At 43.4% G+C, this 19,129-nt stretch overlaps 1 protein-coding gene across 3 annotated transcripts in view; it reads right to left on the bottom strand.

Annotated features, from left to right (window-relative positions):
- zfhx3b (zinc finger homeobox 3b) overlaps positions 1–19,129 on the bottom strand; it is a 165,387-nt gene that overhangs the window by 7,163 nt on the left and 139,095 nt on the right. For all 3 annotated transcript variants that reach the window (XM_047807003.1, XM_047807008.1, XM_027178505.2), the window contains 4 exons: positions 10,766–10,905; positions 9,623–9,823; positions 5,651–5,774; positions 45–5,522 (listed from right to left, as the gene is read on the bottom strand). In XM_047807003.1, the coding sequence (XP_047662959.1) occupies positions 45–5,522; positions 5,651–5,774; positions 9,623–9,823; positions 10,766–10,905 (5,943 nt within the window). The remainder of the gene's footprint in view (positions 1–44; positions 5,523–5,650; positions 5,775–9,622; positions 9,824–10,765; positions 10,906–19,129) is intronic.

Here is a 19,129-nt window from a genome sequence, read left to right as displayed (position 1 = left end):
TTCAAAAGATGTATCACATATTTTGAAGGCTAGTAATGACTTACCTGAGTTAGTTGAGTTAAAACCTGGAAGGGAAGGGCTTCCAACCCCTGGCAGGAGAACTGGGGGTATTCCTTGCAGATTTGGATAGGCTGACTGCAGATTTAGGGCTTGCAAGGCTGGACTGTCAAACATCCCTTGTTGCTGCATGGCTTGTTGTTGTGCAAGACCAAGAACCTCATTGGCTTTCTTGATGCGATCCATCTCTTGCTGGGCCATTAGCTGACGAACAGTGGCTGGGTCAAAGTACTCTTTCTCTTTGTCAAGCTGGCTTCCAATTGTCTCCTTCACCTTGGATATGTGTTGCTGGGAGAAGATGTGGTCCCGCACTGAGAGACGTGCACTGTATTTTACACCACACAAGGTGCACTCTGTCTTAGGTCCCTCATAAGAAGTCTGGTTGATTCCAAAGTGCTTAGCCATACTGAGTTTGGCTTTCTTTTCTTTAGCACGGGCATTCTGAAACCAGACCTGTACAACTCTTTTTGGGAGTCCAATGTCATTGCCGAGTACCTCACACTCCAACATTGTAGGTGTCCTATAATCACTGAAGCAGGACTTAAGGACTTTCAGCTGGAGGTTAGTCATCTGAGTTCGGAAGCGCTTTTGCCCTGGCCTTTCTCCACTGTCAATACTTCTACTCCCAGATGCCCCAGGGCTTGGTGAACAGGGATCAGCCAGACTAGATGTTTCACTGTAATCCACCATGTTTTCATTTTCAAAGTCTTTTGCATAATAACTTGTTGCAGGGCTCACCAGTCCTGAAGACATCTGGTCATCATTCTCAAGAGACGGGACTGATCCTCCAGTCTTAGACAAGAAATCCCCACTGTTGTGGCTATGCTTCATATCGGCACTGTCATTCTCTGCATTTGCCTCATCACCAGTAGTGGTGTCCGTAATTGCAGTGTTCACAGAAGAACAATCATCATTATCAAGCTTGCTCTGATCAAAGTTCATGTTTACTGATGACATGCTTGGGCTTTCAAAATCCTCCATTCCCTCAACCTTAATTGATGTTGGACTTAAAAGTGCCCTGGGAGACAAGTCCATGGTTTTACTCACAGGTGACAGAGATGAGCACTGGCCATCATTATTAGAAGAACCCATGTGGGAGAAGTTAACAATATCCTGAGGATCCATCTTCAAGTGCATGCCATCATGTTCAGATAGCAAACCGGTAAGTGTTATGTTGTAACCAGCACGCTTTGCCTCATGCCAGTGTCGTGAACGAATGTGGGCTTCCAGGGCAGTTTTAGCTTTGAAGAGGGCACGACAAAAGGGGCAACGGCGATGGGCTTGAGCTGGCCCAACAGCTCGAAACTGTCCTTTTCTTTCCCTGGCCCTAGTATTTTGGAACCATACTTGCACCACCCGTTTCTTGAGCCCCACTTCATGAGCAATATGGTCAAGCATCTTTCGTGTAGGGTTAGAGTCTAGTAAATATTTCTGGTACAGGATCTCAAGCTGCTCTGGTGTAATAGTGGTTCGAAGACGTTTGTCTCTTTGTGGTTCTTCCCCACTGTTGGTGCTATCATTTTCCCCTGGACTAGTGCCTGCTTTTTCCTCTAGCTTTCTCTTTAGAGAGTTCATGGTGGATGTAGGTGTGGACGGAGAGGTGGCAGAGCTGCTTGGTATTTGTGGCAATGCTCCAGCTAGGAGCTGGCTAGCCAGCAAAGGGTTGCTGGGGTCAAATAACATAAAAGGCATGTCCATTGGTCGGTCCAGGAACTGGGGATGAATAAACTGGTTTTGAACGCTCAAGAAGTGAAGCTGCTGGTGTTCTTGCCAGTGCTCAAATGAGGGAAAAGCAAGTTTACACTGCTCACACTGGTACGGAATCATTTGCTGGGCCAGCTGCTGCTGTGAGGCTAAATGGGAATTAAGAGCCATCAGAGAACTTTGGGAGGGGTTTTGGCTTGTATGGGCAGCAGAGGCTGAAGCAGTACTATGCTGTTGCTGTTGAGAGAGGGAAGGCGAAGAAAGCTTTCTGTTCTTTGGGGTAAGTTGAACCTTTTCCTCTCGTGATGCTTTCTGTGGTGGAAGCTCAGCTGGCTGACTGCTTTCTTGTTTCAAAGATGTCTGCTCTCTTGGACCCAGAGATGGTTCTGCAGAAATTTTGGGTTTCTCATCAAAAGAGTTGGATGTATTTGTGGATGTAGCTTCAGCTTTCTCAGATGATGTCATATGAGAGAATGATGTAGATGAAGTTGGAAGAGGGCAGAGGCTTGAGGACGATGACATCGGCGTGTGACCTGATGATCCAGAACAAGAAAAGTATTCATGTGAGAGGTCAAGAGAGTCTTCATTTTGACTATCATATTGCCCTTCCTCATCCTCATCTTTGTAGCAAAGCTTCTTTTGATGTTTAATAAGGTCAAATATCCGCTGGAAGACCAGACTACACTTCTTGCACTGATAGTTCAAGTTAGTTGTGCGAATGTATCGGTCATTAGACAGCTCACGCCGCTCACCTTCTTTTGCTCCATCACCCTGGTTCTCATAATTTTTACGAGCTTTTTGTCTGGCATTCTGGAACCAAACAACAATGACCCTAGTTGGTAGGGTCAAAAGATTGGACAGCTGCTCAAATTCATCATCTTTAGGGTATGCATTAGCATCAAAGAAATCTTGCAGTACTCGAAGCTGGTAGTCTGTGAACCGTGTCCTTGTGGATCTCTTACTGCCATAGGACTCTGGTTTTTGAGGTTCAGGTGAAGGTGGTTTAGAGTCAATTTTGACCTCTTCCAGAGTAGTGATAGGGGGATTGTTGAAATTGTAGGGGGAGTCTTTGTTGCGCTGCCGCTCTTTGAAGAGAGTGTTCCGAAACCAGTGCTTAATGACTTTCTGTGGAAGTCCTGACTTGTCTGCCATTTCTTTTATTTGTTCTTCATTTGGTGAATTGTTTATGTCAAAGTACTGTCTTAGAACCCTTAGCTGATCGTCCGTAATACGGGTGCGGGGCCTCTTATTCTGCTGCTGCTGCAACATAGCAGGTGTGAGCTGCTGCTGGTACAGATGTGCAAGATCAGTTGCTAGACCAGGCTCAACAGCTTGTAACTGTGCAGGAATTTGAGAGGGCAATGACTGGAGGGACATTGGCTGCATCATGAGTGGAGAGAAGAGAGGAAGATCCATTGGCATTGGAATCTGAGGTAGCGGACCTGGGGGTTGTGGGGTTGAAGCAGTTGGTGGAGTAAGTGCGGGGGCTGATACAGGAATATTTGGTGTCGGTGCCCTTTGCGGAGGAGGTGGTGGCGGCGGGGGAGGAGGAGGCGGTGGTGGGGGAGGAGCAGCCTCAGGTGTTTGTGGTCTTAGTGGGTACAGCTTGTCATATTGTTCTCTGTACTCTTTAGCAAACCTCTCTAGTGATCTAAAAGGGAAGAAGGCCTGATGGATATGCTCCTGGTGACTTTTTAGTATTAATATATTGGAAAAGAGTTTTCCGCAAGCCTCACATTCCAATTTCTCCAGTCCTTCAACTGGGTCCACAACTCTAGTGATACCACCAGGTGCAGCTGATCCAGACACAGATCCTGTCAGCTTTCTCTGAGCTTTCTGTTTGTTCTCATTGTATTGAATAACTAATTCAAATCCAAAATTCTCCAGTAGCACTTTGGTGGCATTACCACGAGCATCTGATGCAATCCTTGGTGGAAGGCATCCATTGTCCTGATTCAAATTAGCTATAGTCTGTGGTATATCTTTCTTTTCTTTGGATTTTAAATTTTCTGGGATGTCCTTTGGAGCATGGTCCTCTGTTTTATCATTAATTTCTTTATCCTTTGGCAGATCTCTTTCCTTCTCACTATGAAGAACAAGTGACTTTGGTTTTTTTTCTACAGGGTGTGAAAGAGATGCACTCTGCTGTAGTAAAGCCATTTGGCTTGATGCCTGGGAGTGGGAATGGGCTTGGTGCTGTTGCTGAAGGTGATGATGCATCAGTTGCTGTTGTAGACAACTCTGTTGTACCTGCTGGGCCTGGTTCTTTTGCTCCTCCAACAAAGAGGCAGCAGAGTTACTTAGGTTAAGGGAAGAACTGTTCAAGTTAATTTCTGGATTCAGCTGGAATTCTGCCCCAGGGATATAGAAAGGAAACAGAAGCTGTTGCTGTTGAAGGGGCAAAAGCGCATCTGCTGTCATTGGGAAATGCTGGAGTAGTGGATTGAACAGCTGGGACTGAATGAGGGCAGCTTGCTGTTGGAGCTCTTGCTGAAGTTGGGCTTGGGCTTGAGCCTGAGCCTGTGCCAACTGCTGCTGCTGCTGTTGGAGCTGCTGGTGACCTCTTGAAGACAGCATGTCTGCAAATTTCTTTTTTTTCACCTCGTGGTTTTCAGAAGGGGGCGGATGAGATGTGGAGTTAGACATGGACTCGGGATTCTGTGACTGACTCATTTGGTTCCCACCCAGGATGCTCTGTGCTGTCTGAACCCCTGCTGGAGAGCAGCTGTTGTTACTTGAGCTGGTTGTTGAGTTAGTTGATGGGATGGGGCTGGGAGTTGAAGTGCTATTTGAGGTGCCACCACTGTTGACAGAACTGGAGCCTCCACCTGCTGCTTCAAGCTTGGCTGCCCTGGCTTTGGTCTGGTGCAGGACAGAGCGCATATGAATCTCCAGTGTAGAGCTCTGACTGTATGCGACGTTGCAAGTGCTGCATTTAAAGGGCTTATTATCAGGACTGCTGGTTGGTTCCGGTTGACCTGTAGTGGATTCCTGCAGAGCCCGTTTGACCTTATGCAAGTGTGACACAGAATTATAATGTACCAGAAGAATATTCTTCTGGGTAAAAGACTCTTTGCAGACTGTACACTTGAAAGGACGAGAAGGGTCTAAGAATTTCTCCATGGTGAAATTGGGACCTTTCCTAAATGGCAGCGCTCGTTTGGGCTCAGATCCTGAATCCTCTTGTAATGATCCAGAGTCACTGCCAGTTGGACTCTGTTTCTCCTCGGGATCACTGTCCTCTCCTTCTTTCTCATCTTCAAGGAGACCTGCCTGGTCCTCTCCAAGTGAAGGGTCACCAATAACCATGAGGTCTCCATTCATTAGTAGGCCTCCATAGAGCTGCTGAATATCAGCTTCACTCAGTTCAAGGTGACTGGACTCCAGGTGTTTTTTCAAGGCCTGTAGCGTCCTGAAGCTCCGCTGACAGAGACAACACATGGTGGCTGCTCTGATGACATGGTACTGGGAATGCAACTGCAATTTCTCAATTGTCTTAAATGCCAAACTGCACTGGTTGCAACGGTACTTGTAAACATGGCGATCAGAGACAGGGAGTTGTGGTCTTTTGTTATGGACCTCATTGAAATGTATCTGGAGAGCGTTGGATGATTTGAACACTTGATTACAGCCCTTTTTCCAGCATAGGAAACCAGTAGTGTCGTCCCTTGCAGTATGTTGCTCTTCAAGAGGCGACTTCCGAGATTCGGTTACGTCTAAGACCAGATTAATTCCTTTATCAGCTTCGACCTCTGCAGCTTCTACAAAACGAATACAATAAGAAATGTTTGTCATGTAAAAGTAGAGTACGTTATTTGTATGTAAATACAAATAATTCAATTCTATTTTTTTTACAGCTAGTATTAGAAAGGATAAAATATCTCCACACCTGTTTGTTTCTTTGTGCTTTCAGAGGTTGAGTTAGACAAGGATTGCGGTGTGTTCTGAGTATCTTTCTCTGGTCCCGGGACTGGTATGAACATGCTTGCTGGCAGTACCTCTGATGTTGCCACCTGGAAAATAAACCACATGGTGAGCCACGTATTAATTAAAATCCTTTTTAACAGCCACTGATATGCAATGCACAACAGCTCAAGTAGACATCTGAGCGAATAATACATCTCAGAAAAAAACTGTCCGATTTTGTTTCATTACTTGTTAGTCACTCACAAATATAAAGGTTTTGTCAGCGTAAGGTTTCCTTCCACACAAGTAATCATGTTATTAATGTTCTTACTATATTTGCCGTTCCAAGAATTTGCACTTTGATCACAGATGATGTTTGTCAAACTCTGAGAAAGTTCTTCTGCAGCCAATTAGTGTGATGGGGCCAAGGAGTCTACCTTGGCCAGTTGAAAAGCTTATTAGGAGCCTAATTAAATAATTCCATCTCCTCATAAAAGTATATCACATTCCAGTGAGAAGCTCATAGCACAATGTACAAAGAAATTCCCTGTCTTTCCGAACAGCTTCCCTGCTTCTGTTGTATCTCAATGCCTCCCCCCCCCTCTCATATCCCCTTTATTCCTCTCTTCTTTTTCCAGAAGAGGAAAAAAGATAACAATTTATCAAAATCACTCATTAACTAGCTCCTATTTAACAACAATCAGTGACTGAAATTGGAAAAAGGGCTGGGAGATGGAGCACTGTCTGCTTCACCTTCCTTCAATTAACAGAACAATCAGCCTCTCTACCCAGGCTGCATTTCAATTCCTCATTCCTTTCCATCTCCCCTCCTCCTGCTTGCCTCTCTTCCATGTCTAATTCCTACTTTCATTCTATGTTTATGTCCTCGTGTCCCAATTTTCTTTCTTTTGTTCATCACACCACCTGCACCTCGTACCCTTTCGTAACGACTGTATACCTGATTAAATTTTTTAATCTGATTATTGTATTCAAAATCTATTCTTTCCTTCCTTCCTTCCTTCCTTCGCTTTTTATTTTTTAAATCCACTAATGATTACATGGTCATAGGCTGGTATTTATGATAAATAGAGAATACCGAGTGCTCCCGAGCTTCTCTAAAATATAAATCATCTCCGAACACAATCGTCGTGAAGCGCCCGACGACACGAAGGACACGGCGCTCGGTCCTTCGGCAGTTACTTCACCGGTCTTAAGGTTAAGTGGAACTGTTAATACAGCTCTAGCCATTAACATCTGATTAGTACGAGCAGATTCGTGCTGGAAAATTTGTACAATTTTGACGTATTTTTTTGTTGTACTCGTATTTTCCTTCTAACTCTCCTTCTCCGGAAAACTGCAAGGTGTAAATGAATGTGGCAAGAACGGAGAGTTTCGAAGCAAAACACAGCAGTGATTTACATTACAAAGTGGAGTGTTTCGAGACAAGTGCTTCATTAAGCCACGAGAGCCCTGCACAGCCAGTATCCCAAGGTCATTTTTTAATTTGGACTGTCTAATTCGCAAAAACACAGTTCCAAATGGCTATCATCTGAGCCAGACTGAGAATTAATGAAGCACAATTATTTTCATTATCCCTATCTAAGACAGACAGAAAATGATACACAGACAGAGAGGGAGGGATTTACTGAGAGAGAGAGAGAGAGAGAGAGAGAGAGAGAGAGAGAGAGAGAGAGAGAGAGAGAGAGAGAGAAGGACCAGACAAATAAAGAGAGAACCTTGCTCGCATTTTTATGCACTGTCTGCAAGAAATGAGTCACCTATTTCCGAATTCATTAAGCTCTCCCGTTTGACACGAGGGAATGGAGTCGCTTTACTCTCCTTCTACTTGTAAAAAAAAATAAAAATAAAAAAGCCGCTGCTTTTTTTTTAATGTGTGTTGTATTGCTCCAATGTGTTTTTACAACGTGCCACTGTAGGAAGACCGATGCATTATAATCTCTATAAAAGAAAAAATATCGCTACCTGGTCCTAATAATGTGTTCATCATTTGTTTCCTTGCCGGCGAGTGGAGACGGCATAACGGCATTCGGAGGCATCCTCGCTTAAAGCGGTCGGCGAGCGAACAATTCCCTTCCACAGACAAATCTAAACATAATTATTTCTCTACCGCAAATATGGAAAAATAGAGCCGTCGCATCCTCCATCGACTCCGCAATAACAGTCGGCTGTAGAGTCGACGGGATGCTGTGGGTGATGAAGGTGAGTTGCTTAAAGAAGAAGTGGATTATGAAGGGGAAATCTTTCAAGAACTACGTATCGGAAAGAGTTTCAAGAACCACGTACAGTATGCTGCGTGTTTTCTCTGACGGCCGTTCAAAAGTGCAAAAGTTTGTACCCCCCATAGTTTACGAGTTAAACAAGAAGAGTAGAGCTCTCTTTGTATTTTCTCTCTCTCTGACTCTCTCTCTCTCTTTTTTATTTTATATAAATATTTTTCTTTCAAATTGCATTTGGTTTGTTGTTAAGTACTCGCAGGTATTCATAACATATGCTTTCGTGTTCTGGGATTTCCTTGAGAAACAAAATAATCCTGTTTAATTATCTGTCTGTATTAATGATCGACGGAACAGAATGAAAGAGAAGGCACGGGTTTTGTTTTGTCCTGTTTCAAACTGATGAAAACAACGGGCATGTCGGTACAACCGCTCGGGTAGAGGATCGCCCGTCCAATCAGGAACCTGTCATCCTATAAATCTGGCACGCGATGAGTCAACAGGACGCCTGCGGGCCGCAATTAACACTTTTCAACGAGAGGGAAGGAGCAGAGACACGGTCTGCTAAGGCGTGGCTAGACAAAAGGCATAAAATGAGAGAGTCACCATCATAAAGCTGAGCTCAGCCTCTCACACCATCACCACGGTGGGCCTTGGTGTATTAAACACGCAGCTTTTCTTAGAAAAACAGCTAGACAAAAGAATAGAAGCAGAAGGTCATGTGCTCTGCTCTTCATATTCATTCCAACCTATACAGGATTTTTAATTAAAAGAAAAAATCCCTACAAAAGACTAATACCATGGCATCTGCCTCAGTATAGTGAATCCAGGGTACTTATGTACCGTTAAAGATCTGTATTCATGCGTTTGGGGCAGGAGGTCAAACATAAACAATACAGAACTAGAAGGACAAGATGTCATTTACAATACCGTGCTATAAAATGAGGGCAGGAAATTAGTACATGGTCTACTCACAGATATACTTACAGTGTTGTTAAGAAAGGGAAAATATCCGAAACATCCCCACGTTAAGACTAGCAGGACGTGGACGGGTGTAAATACAGCGGAGATTTGAATACTATTCCCAATGATTTTGCTTTCCTACTGTACTCATTACCCATGATGCTTTTGGACTACCTGCTGATATCATGGTGCAGTTCATTGAGATTTAGCCCTCGCTTCACCTTCAGACATTAACGCAGCAGAAGGTTAGCTCTGCCTTCTCGTCTCAACGCTACGCTCCAACAGATCACCTTCCAAAGCTTTGGATTTCATGCTAACACCGCTATAATTTCTCGAGCAGCGTCTCCTGCGACGTACAGCTGCAAAGCATTCTGGGAATTCGGGGCTAGCATCTGCACTAAAGTATCCGATAACAAAACCCGAGCGTTATGACTCACGTTTAAGATTTTATCCTACTTTAAAAGTTGCTAACGTCTTAGCATCTTAGCGCAGCAAACAACTGCTAGCTTCTCACAGGAATCGCAGAAATACAGAGACATTAAACAGAACCTCTAGAAATATCCAAAATATTTCAGTTTGAGCCAAAAAGGAACAATTTGTAAAAAAGATTCCTTAGGATTAAAATATGAAATTGCGTATATGATGTGAAAATTCTGACTTCGGACTGAAATTCGATCCAAATGTGTTTTTGTTGTAACGTACAAATCTTACACAGGGAACCAAACAAAACCTCTGTGTAGGGAACTGAAAGCACTCACGGTGGCTATGAGCTTGTCGACGCAGTCCGGTGCCACGCTGTGGAGGTGCGTGAGGTGGAACTGCAGGTGGACCTTGTTGTTAAGCGTGTCCTGGCACAGCGGGCATCGCAGCATGGGCTGCACCGAATGCTGGGTCATCACATGCATCCTTAGCCGGTTCAGATCGGTGTTGGTGAACTTACAGTAGGGACACTGGTACATCTGAGAGAGTGAGAAAGAGAGAGAGAGTGAGAGAGAGAGAGAGAGAGAGAGAGAGAGAGAGAGAGAGAGAGAGAGAGAGAGAGAGAAAATTATTATCCTTTCAAACAGCGTGTGTCCGTGAGAGACCCGCACTGTAGCGTGGTATAGACCTGGCACACACTTCAAAGGCCTCTCATCTGTCGAATATCATATTGATTTTCCACCTTTTGCACGATTAGCGATGCAAGAGCAGCAAAAACGGGAGAAAAGTAATCTTCAGGACAAGGATGCATAATGCAAAAAGGGCAGTTTAATTCTGGGATTGCGTCCACCTGCATTCTGGCATATTTGCGAGTCGGTATTTGCTTCGACCGATATTTCATATGATCTGCGTTCTCTCGTCTCACTGGCAAACCTTTCTTTTTTTTCTCATCTAACCTTTCTTTGATCAGACGGTCGTGTGGATTTTAAAACAATGACTGCAAAATATTTTTGATAATTTGGTGGTAAATGTAAATGCTGATAATAAGAGATAGACAGATGAAAAGATCGATAGAAAGATAGATGTATGGATGGATTGACAGACAGACAGACAGACAGACAGATGATGGATGGATAGACAGACATATAATAATAATAATAATAATAATAATAATAATAATAATAATAATAATATATAAGGTTTTTATATATGTGAGAGATTCTTTCTTGTCTATCGTCAAACACAACGGCTGACCACTCAGATCAGAACGATGGGATTTAAGTGACGTGTTAAAAGATTGTGTTGAGAAGTTCACGTGCAGCTCTGCCTTAGAGACAAGATCTGGTCACGTGATCTACTAATGAAGCCGTAATGATGCTCAGATGTGGAGCTTCTGGTGTGATGTGTGTGAGGAGACGCCCATCTCTGTGATCCCTACAGACGCAGACAGGTACGGTATATGTCCTGTTCCTCAGTCTCACCTGCTCCCCGCTGCTCTTCTCAGACGTCCGCGGACGCTTGGAAGAGAAGGAGCTCTCTGAAGCCCCGGATGCTGAAGGAGGCCGTTTGGAGGGAATCGGTGAATCTGTCTGATCCCTTTCTGACAGGCTGGATCCTGCAGCTTCACAAACACACACACACACACACACACACACACACACACACACACGAGAAAGAATGGTCTATTTAGAAACTTCGTATAATAAATAGGCTCTTTTTATGATAGCAAATCATTATATTTATAAAGATGGCACAGATTGGGCACAGATTGGCACAGACTCTCTGCCCTTGTGATTAGTCTGCTGTACCCTAAAGGTCGGTTCTTCCCCAAAGCCATTCCCACCCTAGTAGATCTGGACCTCATCCTGGGAGTCGTCAACACTCGGTACTGTTTGTCTGTTCTTGGTGTAGTGCACGCTGTACAGTAGGTCTGTGTTTTCTAACCCTCTGTTAAGACAGAATCATGACGTAACCTTCCGATCGGCATCCACAGCTCTAGCTCCGGCTGATATTAAAGCAATCCTCATTGAAAGCTCAGGAATCGGCTTCTCATCCCTAGCTCATCTTAAAGAGAAATCCCTCATTGTGCTAGCCACAAACCGTCACCGTAGTCTCTAATGTGCTCTGCTAGCTGGCAGAACATTAAAATCGGCTAATCCTTTTAATGCAACCTGCGCAGCCATTAACCGTCTCCTCTTCTTCGTCTCCGCAGAGCGAGGCCAAATAACAAGAGGCTCAACGCCGAGCGAACGGCTAGGAGGTAGAGAGACGAGGGAATAGGAGGGGCGCGACACGGAGGTACGGATGAGCTGAAAATATAAAAATACTCCGGTTAAGCCGGGCTCTTGTAAAGATGCTAAATCCAACATGGAGGGAAGCGCGTGTGAGGTCTCCGTCGGAAAGAATCCGGTATGAAACGTAAAACTCTAACTGACCCTTGAGGAGGCTATGAAGAGTTAAATTTGGACTGATTTGTCCAGGGCAAATTGAGAACAGGAGGAAGTGTGTGTGTGTGTGTGTGTGTGTGTGTGTGTGTGTGTGTGTGTGTGTGTGTGTGTGTGTGTGTGTGTGTCTGTAAGGGGTGGACGGTGGGTCAGGTTAAGCCCAGCTGACCATGCTCCTTCTGCAGACATTAAAATGTCAGGTCCAATCAAGGCCAAGGGCAGCTGAGTGCTGGGATCAGTAAAGACCCCTTGCTTTGGAAAGCGTGGCCTCTGTGCACTATCCAACGTGCCCTGATTAGCGGCCAGTCGCTGCGAATCCCATTAGGACACAAACACCGATATAAAAAGGAAATGTTAAACAAAGGAACCTCCCATTCGCCACCATTAACCTCTGGACTCTTCTATAACACTGTCCATGTCTCATGATCTACTCGAGGTGCTTCACCAGAGCTCAGGCGCTCTGTTTATCCGCCTGCTCTCTCTGTGCTTCGTTTTCTACTTCAAAAGATCCTCTCTCTCTAAAATCCGTCAGAGATCCTCGAAGCGTCCGGAGGAGTTTATACAGCAGCTCACACAGCGATCGAGCAGCACGTAATGGACTACATAGGATATATTTACACTGTACAGTAAATCCCTTGAGTTTCTACTGTTATGTCACTTCACTAAAATTCTATTCTACATATTTGAATTCTTTATTTTATTCTCGTTTTCTGCTTTTATGCCACAGACGATCGAGGAAGTTTTCTAACCTAGACGGGAAGTTAGGCTAGTTAGCTAGCTCCAGAGACCTGCGACGTTTCCTTTATGTCTATATCAGAGATTTATTTAATGGCAGATTACAGATTACACCATTCGTAACTCATAAAAAAAATGTCTACAAATGTGCAGTGTTTCTAATTATTTTTGCATTTGTATTGTAAAGAGGATGAAACTACACCAGGTGGAAAAAAGAAAGAATAAAAAAAAAAGAAAAGAAACTGTAACTAAAGCAACGCCCAGCGACAAAAATGATCCAAAAGGAAAAAAAAAGAAATGATGATGTGATATGGAGAAAAACTGAAACAAAAATAAAGCAATAAAGAGAAGATTGTTGCGTTCATTTATGTGTGTGTGTGTGTGTGTGTGTGTGTGTATGTGTGTGAGAGTGTGCGAGTGTGTGTGCGTGTGTGTGTGTGTGTGTGTGAGAGTGTATGTGTGTGTGAGTGAGTGTGTGTGTGAGTGAGTGTGTGTGTGTGTGTGTGTGTGTGTGTGTGTGTGTGTGTGTGTGTGTGTGTGCGTTTATGTGTGTGTGTGTGTGTGAGAGTGTATGTGTGTGTGAGTTAGTGTGTGTGTGTGAGTGTGTGTGTGTGTGTGTGTGTGTGTGTGTGTGTGTGTGTGTGTGTGTGTGTGTGTGTGTGTGTGCGTTTGTGTGTGTGAGTGAGTGAGTGTGTGTGTGTGTTAGAGAGAGAAAGTGTGTGTGTGTGTGTGTGTGTGTGTGTGTGTGTGTGTGTGTGTGTGTGTGTGTGTGTGTGTGTGTGTGTGTGTGTGTGTGTGTGTGTGAGTGTGTGTGTGTGTGTGTGTCACGGTTGGTTTGGCAAGCGAACACGGTTGTGCAGGTCAGATCCATTAACCAAGAAAGACCATGACCAGACCATAAGCTTTTAACAGAAGGGTCTCTGTCTCTCTCGTCCTCCCACAGGAGTAAAGGTGTTTGTGTGGGTGATGTTCGGAGCTTCATGTGTGGGCAAGAGATATTTATTCATCATCGTTTAGCCCTAAAAATACAGCCAAACTAAGCCGCTGGAATGACGGGAAGAGCCACACACTGCTCACTGCTCACGAGTCGTTTAGTGCGCCGTCAGGATATTAGAGTTTTTATTACCGAAGAAGAAATCTCAGCTAGGACGTTCAGACGTCTCAGAAAAAGCCGAATTTCATCTAAACATCCCGCTTCGCTTATAGACACAATCCGATCGGACGTCGACGAACGACAAACGACGACAACGAGGCCGGGATTTTCCTCAGCAGAAGACAAGTGTAGAAACAAAAAAGTCTCAAGAGTCAATTAAGTGATTATTAATTCATGCGCCTTTTCCGTAAACTGACTGCTGCTGAGTCCCGTAAGTGAATTGGACTTTGGCACCTTCTCTCACCTCCTGGAGATGGACTGCGTTTCTCAGCCAGGAAGGAAGGATGGATAGATGGATGGATGGAGGGGCTGAACGGGGAACGTGGCACTCTCGGATCTCAGAAACGAATAAAAAGTGCGTACTGTGCTTTCAGAGTCTGTGGGACTGCTTACCTTCTACACCAAAGTCTTCAGGACAAAATCCAGGGCATCGTTTAAGCCTTAATATCAAAGGAGCTTGTTCAGTTTTGTTATACACAGACACAAAAAAAATTTAAATAAATAAAAATAAAAAAATCTCACCCCATATCTGCCCTGTACCCTCTGCCTGCCCCCCCCCCCCCCCACGTTTTAATCTACAGGCCGCTCGTCTGCCCTGAGCGACAGACGGCGATATTCCATTTCATCTCATATTTCTCAGGTAATTACTCTGCATCAATTAATTTCAAATAAAGAAAATTACAAACCACCGCCTCGTCGTGAAAGCGGCTTTGCACGGAGCCTCGTCGTATCGAGCGCGTTATCCTCGGCGTAAAAGCCGCTAAATGAAAGGACCACCTCCAAAGCGCTCGGTAAAAGAAGCGGCCGTGTAGGCCTACGGGCAACGGCTGCTACAAAGCCAAATTTAAAACCGGGGAATTAAAAAGGAGATATTAATTATCAAGCATGTTATTAATGTTCTTGTGTCTGAGGACACACACACACACACACACACACACACACACACACACACACACACACACACACACACACACACACAGAGGGCAGTTTATCCATTAGCAAATTTCCAGCAAATTTTTTTCCCTGTCTTTTTTTAAGGCCACACTATTAAACATTATCCTCTTCTTTCTTCAGACTCCAAACTGACCTCAATTTAAACATTTTCATACAAAATTTATAGCTTTTAAGTTTTTTTCGACACAAACTCTCAGGTGCTTAAATCTTAAACGTCAAACCCGACCCTTGACCCGTCGAGCCGATTTAATACGAGTCTTGTACGCGCAGAAATATAACTTTTTCGTTTTCTCCACCCTGATATACAAAGCGGTTACCGCTTTTTATTTCTAACATCATGACTACGATCACAAAAACCGGTAAATCTAAATTTTAGCTGGAATACGAAATTGGACGCTGACAGATTTCTTTATTACGTTTTTAGCGGTTTAAAAAGGAGCGTTAACGGAGCCGAGCGACTGCTCCGACAGCAGGTACGTTTATGAAGATTATAACTCACTACTACATGATGTCTCACGTCCGAACAATAGCTCCTATAAAAACCTAGTGATGGACATCAGAGCTGTTTGATAAAGGAAGAGAAGGCTGCAGTAACCGACTCGAGCATCCAGGGGGAGCTGCTGTACACCAGTGTAATCAAGGAAGCAGTCAGTGTCTGAGAATTCGCCCTTCTCCTGTCTGTATAGCCTTTTCTTTTTCTCTTTTACACGCACACACACACACACACACACACACACACACACACACACACACACACACACACACACACACACACACACCTGTGTGTATCCCTTCTCCTGGATTCATACATCTGAGTAAATATATAAGAGAACAGAAATGGAACCAATTTGGCTGGCTGCTGTGTTCGGTGTCACAATCCGGATGACCTGCTCTGCAAAATTATTTTTCCTCCCTCGCTCTGGCTCCAGTAATTTAAAAGTCAGGGACGATGCGATGAAACGAGATTGGGGAGGGGGGGGTTTGCAAGGAATTATTCATAAACCTCAATTGCTCGGGACCTCCATTCCTCCTTCCCCTCCTCCTCCCTCTTTCTCTATCCCTTTTTCTCCCCCTTATATAAAAAGCACCTCAGTCGCAGCTCTCCCTGTATATTTATGTTAAACACGTCAAATCATATTGTGGCAGCTCCAGCAAGCCCTTAAGTATATTAACAATCACACTCGTCTTTTTTCGCCCCACCTCGTTGCTTCTGTTCTCTCGCTCAACCCCCTTCTCCTTCCAACCACTCTCTCTCTCTCTCTCTTTTCAGCTTAGGTGTAGGCGTGTCAGCTTATATTTATATATATATTAAAATATAAAATTAAAAAAGAGAAAGGTTGCTATCATATGGTATCATAGCACAATCCCTCCATTAGACTACTTCTGCCTCTGTTAGGTGAGGACGGTGTTTGTGATGAGGCTGTGGCCTTTTATAAATATTTTATAACCCCTGCTGCAGTGCTTATGTGGAAGGTTTGAATCATAATCTCTCACCGTTCGATTCTTTAACCATTTGATTCTTTAAATGACTCAGTTCTATTCGATTCTTTTTTTTTTTTTTAAAGAAAAGATACACAAACGTGCCTTTCGGAGTTATCAGTCTGTGCACTAGGGAATATTCATGTTTACTGATGTAACAGAGGTTTGTGGTGCTGCGACAGGAAAATAATCAACGACCGGTTATCGTACGGAAGACGATTCTTTTCAGTCCGGTTCCTCTTAAGAGACGTCAGTTTTTTAAGACTTTTTATGCATTTATATTGATGTAGCGTGAAACAAATGAGTTGTCATCTATGGCGTAGCATCGATAAACAAATCGATAAAAAAAAATCTGGTTTCGCCTGAAAAACAAAAAAACAAACAAACAAACAAACAAAAAAAAAACGCAGATCGTCACGTCGCTGAAAAACGGCGAAACTGCTCTGTCTTTAAGATCGTCAGAAAACGTCAAGTTACAGCTTTAACTCATAAGTGCTGACACTGGAGACTCCTTACGTAAATAAATCCCACATAAAATCCATAACAATAAAAAAAAAACAAAAAAAAACGTTGCTACATCAACAATTCTACGTTTTATTGCAGTCACAGCTTCGGTCTTACAATCGACGAAATCCGTGACGTAAACGCGGTTAATTACGTCACTACCTTCAGACCAAAAAGAGAAACAAACCCAACAACCCAGAAGCAGCGTCTTTCTGTCTCACCTTTAACGTGGAATAATTACGAACTTTCTTTTTCTCTCCTGCTGTCAGCATGTTTAAAAAGCGTCAGTGTGTTTGATGACAAACAAACGCCGTCTTTTAGCGGATGACATGCTTAACACGTGCGAGCGGGCTCTCTTGTGTCTTTCTAAATGCGTTTAATGAATTGTGAGCGGCACTGTCAGTTCGCAAAGAGAAAAAAAAAAGACAGCCATCAGATTGACGGTAGCTTAAAAAAAAAAAAAAAAAAGCGGGAAGAAAGACGTCGCTGGGTTTTTTTTTTATGGCGCTAATGCTCTCTATCTGACAGCAAGTGTCATTTGGAAAAGCAGCCAGGTTCCAGGGACGAGAGAGAACTTCAATAATGTTAATCACAGAACTTAATAACAGAGCCTGGAAATTACAGCTTAGCGGCGTCTGTAACGTGGCTCGGTCCAAAAACAAGAGTTAAAGTAAACCGTTCCTGCTCGTCATACCCCGTCGGATAGACGGAGGAAAAAAAAAAAGACCTTCCATTAAAGCGGTATCCTGCATGTGAGATCACGACGCCGTCAGGTTTCTCACCTCCATCCTTCCTCCCCCTGCTTCCTCCCCCTTCCACCTTTCTTCAGACATCAAACGCCACCAAGACCTGGCTTCGTAACGCTGCTGCTATTTTTAAACTAAGTGTTTCTAATAAGCTGCTGGGAAGCCTGTGAATTTTTTATACACAAGCACGTCGTTCTCTGGTGAAAACACAGAAACACACTTATTTGGTGATTAGCTACTGACAGCGGGGGAGGGGCCGAGAAGGAGTCGGATATTCTTGAATAAAATTGCGGGCCTTTCAGAAACAAACGCAGGGGTCCTAATGTGAAGAGTCATCTTCCCGCAGCACCACAGGTACGACTGAATTATTAATCGCGCAGCTCGCTTTAACGCTTTTATTTTTACGCGTGCTTTATTTTATATATTTCACATTATTTTTGCATATCGTTACGTCCGCCCATCAAAGGAAGAGCGCCACTCGCTCAAAGCACACAAACAGCTCGGGCTCGTTTAATATTTCATTTAAAAAGTCTGAATATCAAAGAGGTTTTTTTTTTTTTTTTACAAAGATTTGGCTTCAAACATGCGAAAAACTTTATTCAGACTTTCCGCATAAAATATGAATCGTGTACAAACGCTTCAGATTGTTTCTATTCTAATTTCCGTTCGGAACGACGTCGACGTACAAATGGATCGGGAAGAAAGGATGAAGGATTTTTTTTGTTTTTCGTCTGGAAGATTCACGTAGCAGCGAGTGATGTGTCTACTTTTACTCTTAGCGTGGGTTTAGCTAGTAAAAAATAACAAGTAAATACAATTTTAAACTGTTATGTTGCCTGTGTAGCGTTGCATGTAAAAAATATCATTAAATGTAAACAGTAAAAAGTTCCATTTAAAAATAAAACAGATTTAAAATGTAATTATTTAATAATTTAACGCCATTTTAAAACTATTCAAATTTAAATTCTAATTCAAACGTATTTGTATTGCGCTTTTAACAATGGATTTGTCTCAAAGAAGCTTTACAGAACATTAAACAAGAACTTAATATAAAGATTAAATAATAATAATAATAATAATAAAAAATTCAAGATTAATATTAGTTATATATAAATGTGTATGTATTTATCCCCTATGAACAAGTCTGAGGTGACTCAGGTGACTGTGGGGAGGAAAAACTCCCTTAGATGGTAAAGGAAGGAACCTTGAGAGGAACCAGACTCAAAGGGGAACCTCATCGTCATTTGGGTGACTATTATTATTATTATTATTATTATTATTATTATTATTATTATTATTATTATTATTATTATTATTATTATTATTAAAAATATAATTTCCTTTAAATATTAAATCTCCTTTGTGCAACAAAACGTAGAAGAAAATATCACATAACGAAGGTTCACTACGACTCGTGTACGACCTGAACGATCTGTGCCGAAGCTACGGAGTCGTACACGTGACCTTATGAGGTCTCACACGTCATGTCACGGTGGTCAGCGCACATCAGCAGTGCAGCGGCAGACCGAGACGCTACGACCCCACCTCCGCACGCCGTCCCCACACAATCCTTCTCAAATCCTCGGCCTCCCTCCGGCCTCCGGCTCCAAAAGAAAGAAGAAAGAAAAAAAAACAAAACCCTGATTTACAGTCTGACCTGCCCCCCCTCCCCTTACCCCTAACACACCTCTCCATGCAACCTGACACCTGCACCTGCCACCATCACCATCACCCTCCTCCTCCTCTTTCTCTTCGACGAGCACTCTCTTCAAAATACGTGAGGCCGGAGTCACGTGTCGAGCGCTACGAGCTCCGCCCACGAGCCCTATG

Source organism: Tachysurus fulvidraco, chromosome 2, assembly GCF_022655615.1.
Source record: "Tachysurus fulvidraco isolate hzauxx_2018 chromosome 2, HZAU_PFXX_2.0, whole genome shotgun sequence".
In the NCBI taxonomy this organism is placed as follows: Eukaryota; Metazoa; Chordata; class Actinopteri; order Siluriformes; family Bagridae; genus Tachysurus; species Tachysurus fulvidraco.
Note: the sequence above shows the minus strand (reverse complement) of the source record. Positions and strands in the feature narration are given on the sequence as shown.